The sequence below is a fragment of the Rhodnius prolixus genome, unplaced genomic scaffold, assembly GCF_049639745.1.
Source record: "Rhodnius prolixus isolate KJV_2025 unplaced genomic scaffold, Rpr scaffold_19, whole genome shotgun sequence".
In the NCBI taxonomy this organism is placed as follows: Eukaryota; Metazoa; Arthropoda; class Insecta; order Hemiptera; family Reduviidae; genus Rhodnius; species Rhodnius prolixus.
The window spans coordinates 417899-440579 of record NW_027411584.1 but is presented as its reverse complement, the minus strand read 5'-3'; the positions used below and the strand labels follow the sequence as shown (position 1 = coordinate 440579).

The 22681-nt window shown below is 30.8% G+C and overlaps 2 protein-coding genes across 33 annotated transcripts in view; one reads left to right on the top strand and one right to left on the bottom strand.

The window, feature by feature from the left end:
* The window catches only part of LOC141448309 (transducin-like enhancer protein 3-B), a 263733-nt gene extending 258570 nt beyond the window's left edge, over nucleotides 1-5163 (top strand). For all 26 annotated transcript variants that reach the window (XM_074116603.1, XM_074116605.1, XM_074116607.1 and 23 more), the window contains 2 exons: nucleotides 1860-1963; nucleotides 4915-5163. The gene's annotated coding sequence lies outside the window, so the exon portion shown is untranslated. The remainder of the gene's footprint in view (nucleotides 1-1859; nucleotides 1964-4914) is intronic.
* LOC141448313 (uncharacterized) lies at nucleotides 1728-21810 on the bottom strand. Of its 7 annotated transcripts, none has more exons than XM_074116611.1 (8): nucleotides 21597-21810; nucleotides 13216-13406; nucleotides 8968-9141; nucleotides 7538-7806; nucleotides 6510-6627; nucleotides 4893-5027; nucleotides 4451-4549; nucleotides 1728-1919 (listed from the first exon to the last, which is right to left on the bottom strand). In XM_074116611.1, coding segments are annotated over exons 5-8 (243 nt in total). In that variant the 5' UTR covers nucleotides 6512-6627; nucleotides 7538-7806; nucleotides 8968-9141; nucleotides 13216-13406; nucleotides 21597-21810; the 3' UTR covers nucleotides 1728-1912. The 7 variants fall into 7 exon arrangements, 5 of the variants coding, with proteins under 5 accessions (XP_073972712.1, XP_073972713.1, XP_073972714.1 ...); XM_074116612.1 differs by having other exon boundaries at nucleotides 8968-9106; XR_012454951.1 differs by lacking the exons at nucleotides 13216-13406; nucleotides 21597-21810 and adding an exon at nucleotides 12908-13058 and having other exon boundaries at nucleotides 8968-9106.
* Between the last annotated feature and the right edge of the window lie 871 nt (nucleotides 21811-22681).

Genomic DNA, 22681 nt, shown 5'->3' with positions numbered 1-22681 from the left:
TTTTATTACTATTATCTTAGTAGAAACTTCTTTTTTCTCAAATGAAATAATACTATTCGCTAGAAAGAAATCAGGGTTGTCTATTTTATATAAAATCGTTAAACAAAACAACACCACACACGAATGCAAAAAAAGTCTGTGAACACCATGAACATAATAGAGTATTCTTACACATTGTACATGTATTATAAATTTTAAAAACTTGTCGGACCTTCTTTGTTTCTAATCACTTTCAACAAGCGAGCTTTCATCGATCCTACTAATTTTGTAGTCGTCAACGTTGGAATTTTATCCCATTCTTCTAAAATAGTATTTTTGAACTGCTTCGCGATTTCTTAGTTCTTTTTTATTTATTTGGCAAATGATTTCTTCCGACAAATGTTCGATTGGGTAAAGGTCTGGCGATTGTCGAAGGGTGTTTGGGCGCCCGGTTGTATTATATAAAAGCCATTCCCAAGTTTTTAATGCGGTATGTTTCGGGTCGTTTTCTTGTTGGAAGACAAACGTTCCATCCATCCCCAATTTCATTGAACTTTTACTTGTAAATTGTACCTTAATATTCTTTTGAGCACTTGACTTCGGTTCTTCTCAAATAGTCTTCTGAATTTACCGTTTATTAAAGGAATTAAATTTTGGTGGCTGTGCACTGCGTGGCCTACTAGTCACACTTCCGCATTTTTCGTACTTATTAATTATATTATGCTCCGTGGGGGGTTTTTCTTTAACTATCTTCCCTATTTCACGCATACTTTTTCTTTCATTTCGTAACTACACAATAATTTCAAGAATCGGTCTAGGAACTTCCATACTAGTGGTTAAATAATACTAATTACATTATTTGTTCACTAAACTGACTGATATGATTTCTACAAGACTATAGGGTTCTTTGGGACTATATTCAACTGTTTTTCTGTTTGTTACCTGTGTAAAAATATCGATTTGTGAGCATTTATACGGTTGTTCACAGACTCCTTTTACATTCGTGTGTGGTATTTTGTTTAACGTTTCATTATGATATTCCTGTAGAAAAAAAAAATAAAAGATTTTATATAAAATAGACAATCCTGGTTTCTCTCTACCGAATAGTATAATTTCATTTGAGATAAAAGAAGTTCCAACTAAGATAAAAGTTATAAAATTTAGGTAAGTGTTCACAGACTTGTTTGGCCCCGTGTACCTTTTTGGTACCAGGAATTGATTTCTAAAGATTCCTTTTCTCAAGTGTGTTTGATTTTAATTAGTTCCTTTTATAGAACTCTAAGTAGAATATTTAAATCCAATCTCAGAATCTCCACATCATTACTCGCCTCTTATTAATTATTTAGATCCTTGTAATAGATTCAGAAATAAATAACTGATACCTACTTCTGCTTTCGTTAAGAACAAACGAAGGTCTTCCCCTTTCGGTGAATATCAGACGGTTTTTCTGTTTGGTAAAAATATTACTAGCACTAAAGCTTGAGTTGACGCGGGAATAAAAAGTTTGAATGTAATGAGTACCTGAAATATAAATAAATAATAACATGCATAACGTGCAAATATTACTTCATTTAAAAAAAAAAATGCCAGCTCGAGCTTAAAACATCAAGTTTGCCAAGAAAAATGTATCAGTGAAAGGAAGCAATTTATAGAATTGTTCAAGATTTCACTTTACTCAATATTTTATTATTTTTTTCAATAAAGTAACTTGATCAGTAGGTGTAGGGAAATAATCAGTAAGAACGAAGTATTAGTTCATTATAGCTTTTATTATAATTTTTTTTAACTACAATAAATTACAATTACTTTTAAATTAACATTTTTCTTAAAACTATTCAAACTAATTTAATGTTGTTTGATTATTCATAATGTTCCTGAAGACCAGACACCGAACATGGATCAGGGTCCGATACTGATGTAGAACTGGATCCAACTAATGCCTTGAAACAGAAGAGCACAATTGGCCTATTATGCACTGTTGCAGGTATGATAAAGTATCTAAAGTAATATAATTAGTTTATCTTTTAACCACTTAATCTAGCTAACTGTTGCCCAAGTTAAACTGGTTGTACTTGTTACACTGTACTGGTGCACTGATTAGAGAATCTAATCGGTTACACTGGCTAACTGCTTTTACTAGTTAACTAGTTAAAACAGTTACACCAGTGTAACCAGTTAAAACAGTTATGCTTGGTTAACTGGTTAAACTAACTACTTAATCGGTTGACTCTTATTAATCGGTTAAACTGGTTTTACTGGTTGACGGGTTAATCACTTAAACTTGTTACTAGTTAATCGGTTGAACTGGTTAATCTAGTTTAATTGGTTACCATTGTCACTTCGCTTCGCCTATCAACTTATTTTCTTCTCCTTATAACTTATTTTCTTCATTTATCCACTTATTGTTTTGCCTATCCACTTATATTACTTATATAGGCAGGTAGGTAGATCGATAAGTGGATAGATAAATACAATAAGTTGATAGATGAAGAAAATAAATGATGGGTGAAGAGAAATAATTGGATAAATGGCAAAGGTAGCCAGTTGGACCAGATTAACCAGTTTAACAAAATAACTAAACTAGTTAGCATGTTAAACCGTTCAACCGATTAAGTACTTAAACAGTTAAACTGGTTAACAAAGTAACTAGCCGATTAACTAGTTGACTAGATAAACTAGTCTGTTACCAGTAAAAGAGATTACCTAGCTAACCAATTTAATTAACAGAACCTGTTAGCAAGGTTAACCGATAAACTGATACAGTTTACCCAATTAACTATTTAAACAGTATAACTTATTTAGCGCAGTTATCAGGTTTAATTGGCTAATGGGTTAACAGTCAACCTAGTAACAGTTAACAGTTAACAGTTAACTAGTAACCGGTTAAACTAGTTTAACTAGCTAACTGCATGAACAAGTTTATCGGTTAAACTGGCTAACTGGTTAAGGTATAACTAGTTAATCGGTTAAACTTGTGAACTGTTATCGGTCATACTAGCAACTGGTTAACTGGTTAAACTGGTTAAACTAGTTCCACTGGTTACCTTTGATATTTATCAATTAATTTTTTTCACCTATCAATTGATTGATTCTTTTAACTGTCCACTTCTTGATCCTCCGCTTATCCTTCTATGTTAGAGAGGTAAGTGGATTGGTAAGAGAATAACTGGACAAATGAAGAAATAAGTTGTAAGGTGAAACGAAATGACAAAGGTAACCATTTGAATTAGTTTACCAAGTTTAGCCAGTTAACCAGTTGGCTAGTTTGACCGATGAACAGTTAACAAGTTTAACCGATTAATTTCCTACCCAGTTATATCCTTAACCAGTTAGCCTATTTAACCGATTAACTAGTTAAACCAGTAAGCTAGTTCAACTAGTTTAATCAATTAACTAGTTAATCAGGTCGACTAGTTAAACCCATTAGCCGATTAAACCAGTTAACTAGTTGATAGATTATACTGGTTAACTAGTTAATCAGTTAAACTGGTTAACTAGTTTATCGGTTAACCTGGCTAACTGGTTCCATTATTTAAATTGGTTAACTAGGTAATTTGTTTTACTGGCTGGCTAGTTTAACTGGTCCATTAGTTAATCGGCAAAACTGGCCGGCTGCTTTGTTAACCAGTTTATAACTGGATAGGTTAGGCTAGGCTAGGGTAGGTTAGGTTTAAGTTAGGCTAGGGTAGGTTAGGTTAAGTTAAGTCTAGATTAATTAAGCTAGGGTAGGTTAGGTTATGTTAAGTTCATCTAAGGTAACCTAACCTAACCCCCCCTTATACTTTGGTTAACTTAGGCTAGGTTAACCTAACCTAACTTAACCACACCGACTTACTATTAATCAGCTAAACCGGTTACGCAGTTCAGCCGATTAAATAGTTAACCTGTTAAACCAGTCATCCAGTTTGACCGGTTACCTAGTTAATCAGCTCAATCAGTTATCCAGTTCAACCGATTAACTAGTTAACCAGTGAGCCAGTTTAACCGGTTAACTAGTTTATCAGCTCAACCAGTTTACCCAGTTCAACCGATTAACTAGTTAACCAGTTTAACCAGTCAGCCAGTTTAACCGGTTACCTAGTTAATCAGCTCAACCAGTTACCCAGTTCAACCAATTAACCAGTTTAACCAGTCAGCCAGTTTAACCGGTTACCTAGTTAATCAGCTCAACCAGTTACCCAGTTCAACCGATCAACTAGTTAACCAGTTACACCATTCTGCCAGTTTAACCGGTTACCTAGTTAATCAGCTCAACCAGTTAGTAGTTCAACCAATTAACCAGTTTAACCAGTCAGCCAGTTTAACCGGTTACCTAGTTAATCAGCTCAACCAGTTACCCAGTTCAACCAATTAACCATTTTAACCAGTCAGCCAGTTTAACCGGTTAACTAGATAATCAGCTCAACCAGTTAGCCACGTAGCCAGTTTAGCTGATTACATGCAACATGCAAAATAATTTTAAAGGACTTACGTGAAAGGTGGAAGTAAATATTTAGTGCCACCGTCCTGAGAGAAGGATCCTTCCTTGTTCACTGCCTGTACAGTTCTCAAATGGTATTCCTCTTGCTTCCTAAACCAAAAATTTATTTTATTATATAAACTATTTTAATAAATTGTATAATATGTATAATAAAATTTATAGCTTTTTACTTTTTTTTTAATATTTGTAATAATATCTATTTATTATTATTATTTATTCGTAAAACGAAACAGTTCCTAATAAGTGATGCATTTTCAATTGTTCTGTTCTTACTAAGATAAATGGAAAATTTAAATAAAATGGAAAAATAAAGAAAACAAATGTTAAGAGACTGATCATGCTTGATTTTTATCTCATTGCGCAAATTTGAAAAGGAGATTACAAACGTTTAAGAGAATTTTTTTAAAAAACTGATTTTAAAAATTTCACTAACCTTTGTACAATTATCTTGACAGGTATTGCCAGCAACAGAAGTAGAGTCAATTCCCATCCAGAAATCAATGCTGTGCAAAGTGTTGCAATGAAAGAGATAGTTGCTATCAACAGGAGCACCTCTAAGACCAGCAGCCTGAAATAATGTCTTATTTACTTATGTAATTAAAATAACTAATGATTATTTTTTAAATTTTGTTAACTACTTAAATTGTAGAACGTATTATAATTATTTAATCTTAAATAAAAAGATTTATTTCCAAAGAACTTAATTAAGTCTGTTTTCTTCTCCTTTCCCTAAATTAACTGTAACCTAACCTATGGTACCCCAACATTGTGTATGTTTTTATATCAGCTGATTCTCAGTTATCGATGGTAAAAAAATAAATAAATAAATGCGTTTACCATATTAAATCTACAATAACTGAATCAGTATCAGCAAAATTAAAAACATTCAAGCATATTGGACGTAGAAAAAGAGTTACGTGTACTATTAACAGGATTTATCCTGATGAGATATACATTTACATAAGACAGAAACTATTAAAAAATAGTTGATATCGTTAGCATAGGTAAGAAAAGAAGTTCAGAGAACATAGAAACAACACCGTTAATGAACAAAAAGTAAGAAATGGTCCAAAGTGTCAGACCAGAGGAACGCCTGAAACTGTTTCGTTACAGCAAGAAATGTTTAAAGTATTTATTTTAGAACCATTCTATTCATTAGGAAATCGAAAATCCAGTTTATAAGGTTTCTATTACACCTATAATGTCTTAGCTTATGAACAAGTAAGCTGACTTAATGAAATGCATTAGAGATGTTGTCGATAAGATAAACGACATCAACACGACAGTACTTAATCTAAATCAAGCAATAAAGTAAGTAATTTTCAAACAACACGATAATAATTGTTGATCGACCGGCAAAGGAACCACACTGCTTAGAACACACTGAAGTTTTAAATAAATTAGAGCTGGATCTAATTTTGGTACCCAATTTACATTATATACTTCCAGAAAGAAATAAATCATTCCGTATTCTAAAAGATCTATTCCGTTTTTCTCGAAGATTATTTCAATTATAACCATGTATCTTTTTTAAGAAATGTATGTTAGATTAAGATATACTTTTACTGCAGCTGGCCGATCTCTGACCAAACAATTTACTAATCTAACCACTGTATAAATTTCACTGTCAAACCAGTGCAGAGCTTACGTTATATACTTTACTTTTGATGGCTTTCGATCTTAGTGGTGTACTGATAAAATTTTTCTATAAGAAGATTGGATTTATTTATTGTAATTGTGCTCTTGTTTGCACATTAACCAATTACAGAAGATTGGATGATATAATTATTAAAATAAGAGATATTAGTTATTAATATTACTTTTTCTCTACCAATCTTCAATTATGAGACTAAAAGGACGAAAGAAAACTATATACATGCAAATAATTACTTAATCCTGTAATAATATCAAATCACGCGTAGATTCCAGTCCAATATGCAACAGGTTGTTTAAATTCTTCACAGTCAGTGTATGTTTTAAAATAAAAATAAATTATGTAAAAATTTCACTTCCTAACAATAAACATAAGTAATAAAACAAATAAACTTACATGAACGCATCAGCATACTAGAGTTGAATACAGGTCTTCATCTGCCAACGGTAAGCATCATAATATTGAAAATTACAAGAACTGCCAGAGAATTGTGAAGTCCAAGATTAGTGATTTCCTGCAACAAAGGAAGAAGAAGATATTTGAAAACTTAGATATATCATGCAGAATGAATGCCAGATTTCAATCATCTTCTATCAGAGATAAAGTGGATGAAGATTGCCAAAGATCGATTTAATGACATAGCAGAAGTTTCCCAAATAAAAAGGAAATAACAATAAATAGTTTAATATTGCATTAAAAAAAAAATAAAAATAACTAAACGCTCAGGTTATACCCCCTAACAATTAACCTTTAACTTCTTATCAACCAATTTAACCCTATCTTCTGATTCTATTTATTTTTCCAAAATCGCACAACATGCGAATTGAAGATATTATTTTTAATGTTCTTATGTATTTTAATTGTAAAGGTTAATGTTTAGTAAGAAGCTCCTAATGCTAACAAAAAAATAAGATTAACACTAAATGCCACCGAGGTATCTCAAGTTAACAATCATTACAAAAAATAAAACATATTTATAAGAAATCTTTTAGCTGACTTACTATTTCATTGAAATACAATCACTTCTTGTTCTGCCTGTACTTGTTGTTCCACTATTAAGTTGTAATAAAGACCGTAGAGTTCCACCGAACTGAACACCCCAAGTAACTTTGACCACACGGTAAGTTACAGCACAACAGCTGATAATGGCCCCACCAAATTGGCAAAGATAACCTACCTCACTTTAGTATCAGCTGATTGATCAGCTGATGAATGAAGTTACCATGACAACGGGATATTATTCGTTGATTAGAGGGAATCATTGAAATAGTATAATTTAATTAGCGTAGAATTTGTGAGTGAAATTATCAAATTTATTATTTTTAAAGCAGACTTTAATTTATTTATTAAAAGACCAGCGACGGAAGTGAAACGTTAATAAAAATAAAAAACATTTACTAGAAAAAAAGTGCAAAGAGTCTTACCTGGGCAACAAAGATTCCTAATGATCAATAATATCAATCAATAGTCCATATTCCTAATGGTTGATAATCGGTGTAGCAACAATAACAGTAGTTCTACTTCGTGCTGCTCGGTTTAAAGCTGCTGGTACATTCAACTCGCTAATTGAATCCTAAGTCAGTGCAGCTTCGTCAAGTATTAGTATACTCGGATTTCTAACCAAAGCTCTTGCAATGGCTCCAGATAGATATGTACCTTCAGCTCCAACGAGTACTTTTGTATACCTGAAAAACTGAAGCAATATTCACAGATTATTACAAGATTAAATCTAGTAAAGTGAAATCATAAAGAATCTATTTCAAGATTTAGTCTGGGTACAGATATCAATCATGCCACTTTTAACTTTCCTCTTTCTTTGTTCTGTTAAAAAGAATTCAAAATGAGAAAAGCGAGATAAAATCTCATATGAATTAATAAAATTTTCCTTCCTATCATTAGTCGCAGTATTAACAGAGATACTTAACAAGATAGCAATAGCGAAAGAAATACCTAGGTAATGGGAGAAATAACAAGATTAAGAGAAAGCATTTTGTTAGACAGATCAAGAAATAGAGAAAGACTAGAAAGATCTTCCTTGAGATGGAAGGATGATATGAATAAAGTTTTAGGGGCTTTTGTTTTCTTTTAGTGCCCAAGAAATCACTTAGAGTTATTTATTTATTTAAGTTAAGCTAATTCTTTTCATCTAGTACTTGGTTCCTTTGTAACTAAATATTTGAATTAATTTTCTTTTGGTGTACACTTTATAATTTCTGATAAAGGCTGTTATTATTATTACTTTAAAAAACCTATAATTGGTATATTTCAGATATTGATCTCATAGCTTTTTTATATTTTCTTAATTCTGACAGACTTTTAAAAGGATCATTTCCGAAACTACACATACTTAGGGATCATAAAAGCACGATACGTTTGAAAATGTTGAATGTATTTCAAAGAACATATTTAAAGCATTTCTATTATTATCAATTTATTGTCAAAATTTAAAAGGAAACTCTCAAGATTTTTCTCTTTCTACATTTTAATTATTATCTGATACTTCCAAACTTAATCAATATTTTCAATACCTAATCAATATTTTATTAGAAAGTTAAGAAATATTTTAAAAATACTTTCCTTAGTAAGGTATTTAAGACTTACAGTCGGTTTTAGGAACAAGAGAGAATTTGTAACATTCAGTAAATGTTAACCATACAAAAATTATAAAACATGCGAATTGAAGATTTTAATTATAATGTTCTTATGTATTTTAATTTTAAAGGTTAATGTTTTAGCAAGAAGCTCCTTATGCTTAAAAAAAATGATTAAACACTAAATGCCACCGAGGTATCTCAAGTTAACAATTATTACAAGAAATAAAACATGATTATAAGAAATCTTTTAGCTGACTTACTTTTTTATTGAAATACATTCACTTCTTGTCCTGCCTGCATTTGTTACTCCACTATTAAGTTGTAATAAAGACCGTAGAGTTCCATCGAACTGAGCACCCCAAGTAACTTGTACATCAGCTGATAATGGCCCCACCATATCTGCAGGAATAACCACACATCAGCTGATTGATCAGCTGATGAATGATGTTACTATGACAACGGAATATTATGAATATTATGCACTGATTAATGGGAAAAATTGAAATGGTACAAATTGATTGGCGTTGAATTTGTGAAATTATAAATTTAGTCAGTTTAAAATTCTAGTGAATTTTTTTATTTATTTATTAAAGGATCAAAGGTAGTGAAATGTTAATAAGAGAAAAAACATTTACTAGAATCAATTTCAGTCAAAAATCCACGTTCCTAATGGCTGATAATAGGTGTGCAACAAAAATAGTAGTTCTATTCCGTGCTGCTCGGTTTAAAGCTGCTTGTACAATCAACTCGCTAATTGAATCCAAAGCCGGTGAGGCTTCGTCAAGTATTAAATCTGTTCGGTAGGACAGTTGTATCAGGGTTGATCGTCAAAAACTGCATAAAAAAGCGTAACATTGAAAAACACCCAAATTTGTCAATTTTTTTCTCTTTTTCTATAAAAGATAAAATTCCCAATTTTTCTTTATATTATAGGGCAAACCCTCCTTTATAACTGTAATTTTTTCTTAATAACATAGATTAATTAGTTTTAGAGAAAAACTATGCCAAAAATGTGCAAAAACGACATTTTCAAAAATTGTTCTTGTTACCTTTTTTGTAAACCGATTTTCATGAATGAGGTGTCATAGGATTCGGAATTTTATGTAGATGTGCCTTTTAGGGATCTCGACGCTGTGCATCGAATGGGAGAGGAGTTAGCCCCATGTATGTAAGGCCCCCTCCAAAATTATTATTACTAATAACTCTGTATTTTTCAACGTTACGCTTTTTCGTGCAGTTTTTGACGATCAACCCTTATACAACTGTCCTGCCGGACAGTTTTAATATCTTAGCCCGATTTTGTTAAATTTTGGCATGTTGAAAGGGTTAGGGCTCCCCTACGTGTCAGTAAAGCGACGGTCTGCTCTTACACGTATTAAGAGGAAGTTTTGCAATAATTTCAAATTATCGTCGCTTGAACCGATTTTTGTGAATAAGTGTCGTTTGATTCAGAATTTCATGTAGACGTGACATTTAGGGATCCTGAGGCAGTACATCTACTGGGAGAGGAGTTAGCCCAATGTACGTAAGGCCCCCTCTAACACTATAGTTACTCTGTAAATCTTAGCCCAATATTGATGAAATTTGGCAGGATGAAAGGGCTAGGGCTCCCCTGCGTAATATTGAAGCAACGTTCTGCTCTTACGCCTATTAAGGGGAAGTATTACAATCGTTTCCAATTATCAAATGGTCTGTCTGGCTGAGTGTGTATGAAGGGGCACACATTTTCTCATAAAAGACTTACGAGTGTTACTTCCTTCAAACATGAACATTTTATTGCACGATAGATTAAGCATTCCTTAAAATGTCATGAAAGTGTAACGAGCGGCCTGAAAAAATTCTGTTGCTTTTTAAGATGAATTGTGTCTTACTCAATTTATTTAGTAAGATAAATTTTTTGAATTTGAAGTTGGTTTCTCTGTCTTCTCTCTTTCTTTCTGTTTGAGTGTGTGTTTGTGTATTTCAAATACCAGAAATTGCAGAACGTTAAATTTTTTTAGCTTTTAGACGACACAATAAGGTTTTAGTGAAAATCGATCTACCGGAAGTATCACTTTAATGAGAGCAGATCCTTCAGTTTGATAGGAATTTCTGGGAAACTTATACAGGAAATTCGATTAAGCGTACACAAGTAATTGTAAACTTATTAAAATTAAACGTGCCAAGTTTGTAAAATATTTGAGAGTTTAATTTAAAGAATAATATTAAGAGGAAGTCGTGAGAGTGTTGCTACCAGATTTTTTTTCATAGAAATTATAATTTCCGTGAAAGTGTTATTCCACAAGTTGCGATAAGAGGGAACTTCATCAGTTTAAAGTGTTTGTATTATTAATTTGTATTTGTTACTGATAAGTAGGGAACGGATCCGTATGTATTTACATATTTTTTTCTAGGCAATTTACAGACGTTTTTCAACTAGAAGTATTCATACTGACACTTTTTAAGCCGTTTGAGTCTACTTTTATTTCACATATTTCCACAAATTTGGGTGTTATCGCATATTTATACGTATTTGATTAAAATAAATAAATATTTATACATATTTAATCAAAATATGTACATATTTTTCATTTTGGGCATATTTTCTTAATTAGGAGGTGGTTGACAGGAACTGTGAAGTGCTTCTTTAAAAAATAAATAAAACACTTTAAAGGGCGTTCAATCAACCCTTATACTTAACTTTTTAAACTGTAAGTTTTTGTTAAAGAGTTCTATACATTCTGTTCTTACTTTCAAAATAGGAATAAGGAAAAAATAGACGTTTTAAGAGCATCTCAATGCTTTCTAGCGGCAATAGCTTGAACTAGGGAGATGTAATTACATAGGAACTAGTTTCAGTGATTACCGCTAGGTAGCATGAACATGTACTTTGACACTATTAAAATAAACATTAAATAACCTCCTAATGAAACAACTGTCCGGTAAAGCAGTTGGATAAAAATGTTATTCGGTTTTGTCCATATTCACTATCGTGTAGCAACAGTAATAATTTGCTTTATTTGTTAAATATTCTTTACCCACGTCGATAAACATTTTATATCGTCAGTATTTTAAAAAGAAGTTTTTCTCTAAAATAATGTCCATGTTTAAAATTCACTGTTTACCTCATAATTTGATGTTTTTTTAAAATTATGATTCGATAGTTTTAAGTTGATGCTGCTGTAACTAAGTCAGTGAGAACTTTACATACCTTAGAAAACTGATTATCTTTTTGCATTAAGCGATAACTTCCTAGGAAATTAAAAAACTTGTTTTTGCTTTATTACTGCGTTAAGAACTTCTTGCAGGTAAGCAACATTTTTTTGTGTTTACTTTTATTTTTAATTACAAGTTGATGTGAGTGAAGCTTACTTACAAGAAGTAATTATAAAATCGACATGTTTCCAAGACTGTTGATAGTAGATGTTTTAAGTGTACGCATGTAATTTTAATAAGTTGATTTTAATCTTCATTATTTTGTTTCATAAGTAGGTAGATTTAGTTCGTAATATGTTAATAATTTTTGTTCGTCTTTATTATTGTAAAAGTAAATTGCTAATTACGATTATGTATTTGGGAACTATGAACTTCCATGTAAATATTCACATTTCTCTCATTTAAAGGGGAGAGTAATCTCCATGAAATTTAAATTAATAATGTAAAGTTTAATAACGTCCTAGAATTATGGACCTTCGATTTTGCAAGGTTCGCACCAGTAATTTTGAATTCTTAATTATTGAAAATTGATATTTTTTTTCTAAATATTAGTAAATTACAATGAAAACAATTGTATAAATAATAGTTTATATATTTTTATTTTTCATTCTAATGGTAATTCTGAACTAGTTCATTAAGCCCAAGTGAAATAGACGTTAACCATCTATCCTAGGAAATGTTTGTGAAGAATCAATTAATAAAACAAGTGTTATGTAGTTACTATGCGTAATATGCACGTTAATTTCACAATGTAATGGTAGAATTTTTCTTCAAATCACTTGTTCTTTGTTTTTAATAAAATGTTTAATTTGTTTGCTGTATTAAAAAATATATAAATTTAAAAATAGTCTCTTAATTTCATTGCAATGCTGCTGTTTCTGCATTTGATAGTAATTAATAAAGGCAATTCTAGACTGTATATCTTGGGTCGATCAGTTTTGAAAATCAAAAAGTAAAAAAAAGCAAGATTAGTTTCAAAAATGGCCACAAGGTAGCAGCACTTACTGGACGTGTCAACTGTAAAAACACATTTTAGTTTACATATTCGCCACCAGATAGCACTAAAACTGTATAATACAACTGTCAATATTTTTCTTAAGTACGAGTTGAATGTTAAGGGGTAGCACATCGCTCTGCCGCTCGTCACCTTAAACATATCTATTATAGTCCCATATCATCAAATATGAAAGAGGTATGATGACATATGTCTGTCTAGTCAAAAATAAGAATTGTAATAAAACATATTCTAATCAAATATGATATAATAACATAAGTATGTCTCTCTATTCTAAAAATCTCTATCATAAACATACATGAAAGTTCTTCTATAAGAATTGTAAAAAAATATTGGAAACGTCAAATAGGAAATAAGTATCATGACGTATGTCTGCTTAGTATACTCGGATGTCTAACCAAAGCTCTTAGCAATGGCCATTCTTTGTTTTTTCCTCCAGATAGCTAAAGTACCTTCAGCTCCTACGAGTACTTTTGTATACCTGAAAAACTGAAGCAATATTCACAGATTATTACATTAATTCTGGTTAAGAAAATCTTAAAGAATCGGTTTCAGGATATAGTCTGGGTACAGATATCGAGCATGCCCAAATGAATTAATAAAATTTCCCTCGGTATCATTAGTTGTAATTAAATTTATGATGATTATTATTATTATTTATTTTAGTGAGCAAGAATTCATTCAAAAAGTTGTTTATCTATTTATGTTACAAGTTTACATTCAAGCATTTAGTTCTTGGTTCATTTGTAACTAAATTTATTTATTCATTTATTTGGTGGACACTTAATAATTGGTAATAAAGGCTGATATTATTGTTACTTAAAAAAAACCTATAATTGGTATATTTCAGATAATGATCTCATAGCTTTTTTATGTTTACTTGATTTTGACAGGCTTTTAAAAGGAATATATGTATCTGAAACTACACAGAATTAGAGAACATAAATGCACGGTATGTTTGGAAATGTCCAATGTATTTCAATGAACATATTTAAAGCATTATTATTTATTATCCAAATTTAATATATAATAATAATATTTGCCAGAAAGTAGTATTAGAATGGATTCTAATACATCATCTTATCATATGATCAAAAGAAGGACCATCAGGGAAATGCAACCAGCGAGAAAGAGCTTAGGGACGAGACACTGATAAAGATGAAAGCACACTATTAAAACAACTGAGTATTAGAAATAAAGAAATCGGTATTGCTGATTACCTGTCGTAGCATACATGGCTTTTTGCATTCCTACATGTTTCGAACTATCATCCGTTATCTGAGATGAGTTATCAGTTTGGTGCAGTAAGTGAAAAGTGAAGTCATCTTCTCTATACGTCTACACCAAACTTAATCAACCCCTGATGACGGAAAAAATCGGAAACCACTCAAGAATGGAAATACAAGCGTGCTGAGGCAGATAAAACAGCCATAATGTCATGTATTGCCATATCACAGTGGACATATTTTTTCAAGTCAATTTTGATATTCAAATGATACAATGACTCACCTTCTAAAAGAAGTCCAAAGCAATCTAAGCCAAAAAAAGAATATTACATAAATAAACTACGCAATAAGAATACCAAAAAATGAAGACAAATTATTAGAATGAAATATAATTGAAATGTCAGGGATTTAAATTGAGTGTGCTTCATCATCAAACGTATAGCTCAGTGGTTCTTAACCGGTGTTCCGCGAAATTTCAATTTAAAATGTATTAAAATTTAGAAACTTAGGAAAGATACAACAAAAAATTGTTCCTTTTTTTTAAATTTGAATTTAATTTAAAGTTCTTGCTAAATACCGAATTTCAAATTATTTAATGTTAGTGTTCCGCGAGAAAAATATATACATAATTGTGTTCCGCGTCTATGAAAAGGTTAAGAACCACTGAATAAAGAGTTGAAAATTTTTTGGGTCATGAAATTCTGTAAAATTATGGCCGTTCTATATCTCCCACTGTGAACCACGTATTCGTATGAAATTTTGTTCTCTTGTACACTTTGTTTTTCTCGATTATAAACTATAGTTATTTTGTGCACTGACCTAAAAAGGTAGAAGATATAAAGGGTTGAAAATTTTTTGGGTCATGAAATTCTGTAAAATTATGGCCGTTCTATATCTCCCACTGTGAACCACGTATTCGTATTAAATTTTGTTCTCTTGTACACTTTGTTTTTCTCGATTATAAACTATAGTTATTTTGTGCACTGACCTAAAAAGGTAGAAGATATAAAGGGTTGAAAATTTTTTGGGTCATGAAATTCTGTAAAATTATGGCCGTTCTATATCTCCCACTTTGAACCACGTATTCGTATGAAATTTTTTTCTCTTGTACACTTTGTTTTTCTCAATTATAAACTATAGTTATTTTGTGCACAGATCTAATAAGGTAGAAGATATAAAGGGTTGAAAATTTTTTGGGTCATGAAATTCTGTAAAATTATGGCCGTTCTATATCTCCCACTGTGAACCACGTATTCGTATGAAATTTTGTTCTCTTGTACACTTTGTTTTTCTCAATTATAAACTATAGTTATTTTGTGCACTGACCTAAAAAGGTAGAAGATATAAAGGGTTGAAAATTTTTTGGGTCATGAAATTCTGTAAAATTATCGCCGTTCTATATCTCCCACTGTGAACCACGTATTCGTATGAAATTTTGTTCTCTTGTACACTTTGTTTTTCTCAATTATAAACTATAGTTATTTTGTGCACAGATCTAATAAGGTAGAAGATATAAAGGGTTGAAAATTTTTTGGGTCATGAAATTCTGTAAAATTATGGCCGTTCTATATCTCCCACTGTGAACCACGTATTCGTATGAAATTTTGTTCTCTTGTACACTTTGTTTTTCTCGATTATAAACTATAGTTATTTTGTGCACTGACCTAAAAAGGTAGAAGATATAAAGGGTTGAAAATTTTTTGGGTCATGAAATTCTGTAAAATTATGGCCGTTCTATATCTCCCACTGTGAACCACGTATTCGTATGAAATTTTGTTCTCTTGTACACTTTGTTTTTCTCGATTATAAACTATAGTTATTTTGTGCACTGACCTAAAAAGGTAGAAGATATAAAAGGTTGAAAATTTTTTGGGTCATGAAATTCTGTAAAATTATGGCCGTTCTATATCTCCCACTTTGAACCACGTATTCGTATGAAATTTTTTTCTCTTGTACACTTTGTTTTTCTCAATTATAAACTATAGTTATTTTGTGCACAGATCTAAAAATGTAGAGGATATAAAGGGTTGAAAATTTTTTGGGTCATGAAATTCTGTAAAATTATGGCCGTTCTATATCTCCCACTGTGAACCACGTATTCGTATGAAATTTTGTTCTCTTGTACACTTTGTTTTTCTCGATTATAAACTATAGTTATTTTGTGCACTGACCTAAAAAGGTAGAAGATATAAAGGGTTGAAAATTTTTTGGGTCATGAAATTCTGTAAAATTATGGCCGTTCTATATCTCCCACTGTGAACCACGTATTCGTATGAAATTTTGTTCTCTTGTACACTTTGTTTTTCTCGATTATAAACTATAGTTATTTTGTGCACTGACCTAAAAAGGTAGAAGATATAAAGGGTTGAAAATTTTTTGGGTCATGAAATTCTGTAAAATTATGGCCGTTCTATATCTCCCACTGTGAACCACGTATTCGTATGAAATTTTGTTCTCTTGTACACTTTGTTTTTCTCGATTATAAACTATAGTTATTTTGTGCACTGACCTAAAAAGGTAGAAGATATAAAGGGTTGAAAATTTTTTGGGTCATGAAATTCTGTAAAATTATGGCCGTTCTATATCTCCCACTGTGAACCACGTATTCGATGAAATTTTGTTCTCTTGTACACTTTGTTTTTCTCGATTATAAACTATAGTTATTTTGTGCACTGACCTAAAAAGGTAGAAGATATAAAGGGTTGAAAATTTTTTTGGTCATGAAATTCTGTAAAATTATGGCCGTTCTATATCTCCCACTTTGAACCACGTATTCGTATGAAATTTTTTTCTCTTGTACACTTTGTTTTTCTCAATTATAAACTATAGTTATTTTGTGCACAGATCTAAAAATGTAGAGGATATAAAGGGTTGAAAATTTTTTGGGTCATGAAATTCTGTAAAATTATGGCCGTTCTATATCTCCCACTGTGAACCACGTATTCGTATGAAATTTTGTTCTCTTGTACACTTTGTTTTTCTCGATTATAAGCTATAGTTATTTTGTGCACTGACCTAAAAAGGTAGAAGATATAAAGGGTTGAAAATTTTTTGGGTCATGAAATTGTGTAAAATTATGGCCGTTCTATATCTCCCACTGTGAACCACGTATTCGTATGAAATTTTGTTCTCTTGTACACTTTGTTTTTCTCGATTATAAACTATAGTTATTTTGTGCACAGACCTAAAAAGGTAGAAGATATAAAGGGTTGAAAATTTTTTGGGTCATGAAATTCTGTAAAATTATGGCCGTTCTATATCTCCCACTGTGAACCACGTATTCGTATGAAATTTTGTTCTCTTGTACACTTTGTTTTTCTCGATTATAAACTATAATTATTTTGTGCACTGACCTAAAAAGGTAGAAGATATAAAGGGTTGAAAATTTTTTGGGTCATGAAATTCTGTAAAATTATGGCCGTTCTATATCTCCCACTTTGAACCACGTATTCGTATGAAATTTTTTTCTCTTGTACACTTTGTTTTTCTCAATTATAAACTATAGTTATTTTGTGCACAGATCTAAAAATGTAGAGGATATAAAGGGTTGAAAATTTTTTGGGTCATGAAATTCTGTAAAATTATGGCCGTTCTATATCTCCCACTGTGAACCACGTATTCGTATGAAATTTTGTTCTCTTGTACACTTTGTTTTTCTCGATTATAAACTATAGTTATTTTGTGCACAGACCTAAAAAGGTAGAAGATATAAAGGGTTGAAAATTTTTTGGGTCATGAAATTCTGTAAAATTATGGCCGTTCTATATCTCCCACTGTGAACCACGTATTCGTATGAAATTTTGTTCTCTTGTACACTTTGTTTTTCTCGATTATAAACTATAATTATTTTGTGCACTGACCTAAAAAGGTAGAAGATATAAAGGGTTGAAAATTTTTTGGGTCATGAAATTCTGTAAAATTATGGCCGTTCTATATCTCCCACTTTGAACCACGTATTCGTATGAAATTTTTTTCTCTTGTACACTTTGTTTTTTTCAATTATAAACTATAGTTATTTTGTGCACAGATCTAAAAATGTAGAGGATATAAAGGGTTGAAAATTTTTTGGGTCATGAAATTCTGTAAAATTATGGCCGTTCTATACCTCCCACTGTAAACCACGTATTCGTATGAAATTTTGTTCTCTTGTACACTTTGTTTTTCTCGATTATAAACTATAGTTATTTTGTGCACTGACCTAAAAAGGTAGAAGATATAAAGGGTTGAAAATTTTTTGGGTCATGAAATTCTGTAAAATTATGGCCGTTCTATATCTCCCACTGTGAACCACGTATTCGTATGAAATTTTGTTCTCTTGTACACTTTGTTTTTCTCGATTATAAACTATAGTTATTTTGTGCACTGACCTAAAAAGGTAGAAGATATAAAGGGTTGAAAATTTTTTGGGTCATGAAATTCTGTAAAATTATGGCCGTTCTATATCTCCCACTTTGAACCACATATTCGTATGAAATTTTTTTCTCTTGTACACTTTGTTTTTCTCAATTATAAACTATAGTTATTTTGTGCACAGATCTAAAAATGTAGAGGATATAAAGGGTTGAAAATTTTTTGGGTCATGAAATTCTGTAAAATTATGGCCGTTCTATATCTCCCACTGTGAACCACGTATTCGTATGAAATTTTGTTCTCTTGTACACTTTGTTTTTCTCGATTATAAACTATAGTTATTTTGTGCACTGACCTAAAAAGGTAGAAGATATAAAGGGTTGAAAATTTTTTGGGTCATGAAATTCTGTAAAATTATGGCCGTTCTATATCTCCCACTGTGAACCACGTATTCGTATGAAATTTTGTTCTCTTGTACACTTTGTTTTTCTCGATTATAAACTATAGTTATTTTGTGCACTGACCTAAAAAGGTAGAAGATATAAAGGGTTGAAAATTTTTTGGGTCATGAAATTCTGTAAAATTATGGCCGTTCTATATCTCCCACTGTGAACCACGTATTCGTATGAAATTTTGTTCTCTTGTACACTTTGTTTTTCTCCATTATAAACTGTAGTTATTTTGTGCACAGACCTAAAAAGGTAGAAGATATAAAGGGTTGAAAATTTTTTGGGTCATGAAATTCTGTAAAATTATGGCCGTTCTATATCTCCCACTGTGAACCACGTATTCGTATGAAATTTTGTTCTCTTGTACACTTTGTTTTTCTCGATTATAAACTATAGTTATTTTGTGCACTGACCTAAAAAGGTAGAAGATATAAAGGGTTGAAAATTTTTTGGGTCATGAAATTCTGTAAAATTATGGCCGTTCTATATCTCCCACTTTGAACCACGTATTCGTATGAAATTTTTTTCTCTTGTACACTTTGTTTTTCTCAATTATAAACTATAGTTATTTTGTGCACAGATCTAAAAATGTAGAGGATATAAAGGGTTGAAAATTTTTTGGGTCATGAAATTCTGTAAAATTATGGCCGTTCTATATCTCCCACTGTAAACCACGTATTCGTATGAAATTTTGTTCTCTTGTACACTTTGTTTTTCTCCATTATAAACTATAGTTATTTTGTGCACTGACCTAAAAAGGTAGAAGATATAAAGGGTTGAAAATTTTTTGGGTCATGAAATTCTGTAAAATTATGGCCGTTCTATATCTCCCACTGTGAACCACGTATTCGTATGAAATTTTGTTCTCTTGTACACTTTGTTTTTCTCGATTATAAACTATAGTTATTTTGTGCACTGACCTAAAAAGGTAGAAGATATAAAGGGTTGAAAATTTTTTGGGTCATGAAATTCTGTAAAATTATGGCCGTTCTATATCTCCCACTTTGAACCACGTATTCGTATGAAATTTTTTTCTCTTGTACACTTTGTTTTTCTCAATTATAAACTATAGTTATTTTGTGCACAGATCTAAAAATGTAGAGGATATAAAGGGTTGAAAATTTTTTGGGTCATGAAATTCTGTAAAATTATGGCCGTTCTATATCTCCCACTGTGAACCACGTATTCGTATGAAATTTTGTTCTCTTGTACACTTTGTTTTTCTCGATTATAAACTATAGTTATTTTGTGCACTGACCTAAAAAGGTAGAAGATATAAAGGGTTGAAAATTTTTTGGGTCATGAAATTCTGTAAAATTATGGCCGTTCTATATCTCCCACTTTGAACCACGTATTCGTATGAAATTTTGTTCTCTTGTACACTTTGTTTTTCTCAATTATAAACTATAGTTATTTTGTGCACTGACCTAAAAAGGTAGAAGATATAAAGGGTTGAAAATTTTTTGGGTCATGAAATTCTGTAAAATTATGGCCGTTCTATATCTCCCACTGTGAACCACGTATTCGTATGAAATTTTGTTCTCTTGTACACTTTGTTTTTCTCAATTATAAACTATAGTTATTTTGTGCACAGACCTAAAAAGGTAGAAGATATAAAGGGTTGAACATTTTTTGGGTCATGAAATTCTGTAAAATTATGGCCGTTCTATATCTCCCACTGTGAACCACGTATTCGTATGAAATTTTGTTCTCTTGTACACTTTGTTTTTCTCAATTATAAACTATAGTTATTTTGTGCACAGACCTTTAAAGGTAGAAGATATAAAGGGTTGAAAATTTTTTGGGTCATGAAATTCTGTAAAATAATGGCCGTTCTATATCTCCCACTTTGAACCACTTATTGGTATGGAATTTTGTTCTCTTATACACTTTGTTTTTCTCAATTATAAACTATAGTTATTTTGAGCACAGACCTAAAAAGGTAGAAGATATAAAGCAGTGGTTCTTAACTGGTGTTTCGCGAAATTTCAATTTTAAATGTATTGAAATTTAGAAACTTAGGAAAGATACGAAAACAAAAAATTGTTCCCCTTTTTTTTAATTTGAATTTAATTTTAAGCTCTTGATAAATACCGAATTTCAAATTATTTAATGTTAGTGTTCCGCGAGAAAAATATATACATATAATTGTGTTCCGCGTCTATGAAAAGGTTAAGAACCACTGGTACAACTTGTTAGCAAATAAAATTGTTGTGCAATTGATTTTAGGTATATGGACAAAGTAATATTCTTTGTTGATGGAATTTTAACTTTTTTACTTAACAGTCTGGAATTCTCAATAATGAAGAAAGATATTTTTGCACTAATACTACAACCTGAATTGTGAGATTTCACAAAATCCGAAAATTCTTTATAGAGTTTACAAGATTCCAAATGTTCTACATCGTAACTAATTTTTCAAGCATGAATAACTCATTATTTCTATCAATTTATCCATGAATCTCGAATTAACATTTCTAGCTGCACTGTTCTCTGATGAACATTTTAGTAGCAACTGTAACGTAACTGTTGCAATCTAGAGTGGATTTGAACATTAAATTATCTTGGTCATTAAAAGTATAAAGATTCTGATAAAGACTAAAACTGCCCAGATATCCGTTAGTTATGATGATTACTGTACTTATAATTGTTACCTTAACGAGAAATAGTGCCCAATCTTGCTGTTGATTCGATTATATTTGGAAGTTATCAATTTGTTGTCTATTTTTCTATAGAATTATACTGGTTCCTTGATTTAATTGAGGAAAATTTCAGAAAAGTATTCATTACTATCCACAGTTACATTAACGCACTTTGTAGTCGTTTAAAGGTGAAGGCACACCACCACCACTATGGTTGGTTGTTCGTAGAAGGTTTCTCTCAGGTTACACAACATTGGTGACTGAATTTATCATATGATATTTACAAGTTAATGCTAATTTATAATTTAAAATTAAAAATTGTCTTTATTGAATTAAATTATTAAAAAATATATTATTATGAACTCATTTTATTTTTATCATTGCTATTAAAATTTAGAGATTATTACGTAGGCAAAAGTAGATTAAAAAGTTTGCAATAGTACATTATCAATTTCAGAGAGAGTAATAAATTATATTACAAAAATTTGTTGGCCATAAAGAAGTAATTTAGAATAATACATATCACAATAGCCTAAGAAAATTACTAAAATGAATAAATAATAGATATTAAATAAAGAAGAAATAACACCAGAACTAAGTTATTTATTTATCTGCATTACAAGCGTAAGAAAAAAGATGAGTACAACCAGAACTAATACTGAACAATTTACTGAATAAAATCAAACGTAACTAATAACCATTTAGGAAGAATGAAAAATAATGAATTAAGTGTAACTAAAAATGATTCATTACTTTTACGTCAAGTGCAAATTAAATAACAAACATTTAGAGAATTTAATCTCTAAGTCTTTTAAAATGTATTAAGTTAATGGGTAAAAAAAAATTCGAAATAACGTTATTTGTGTAAAATTTATGTCTTCATTATGGGAGTGCAGGTTCCTTTTAATTACCAACCCACAAACACCATTATTTTTAATTACCCTTTTAAGATTTATTTTTTAAATAATTTTCTAACTATCATGTTAAACAAAGACAAGCTCAAACTATAATGTTCTATTTCTCACTTGCTTTTCGAAAAGGCTGCATCGTCTCTAAATGAAGAACAATTTAAATTCCAACACATCTAGAATATTTGA

Coding starts and splice junctions, on each gene's coding strand:
- LOC141448313 (XM_074116611.1), bottom strand. Junction 4,550..4,892: donor GTCAAGATAATTGTACAAAG/GTTAGTGAAATT, acceptor TTTTTGGTTTAG/GAAGCAAGAGGAATACCATT.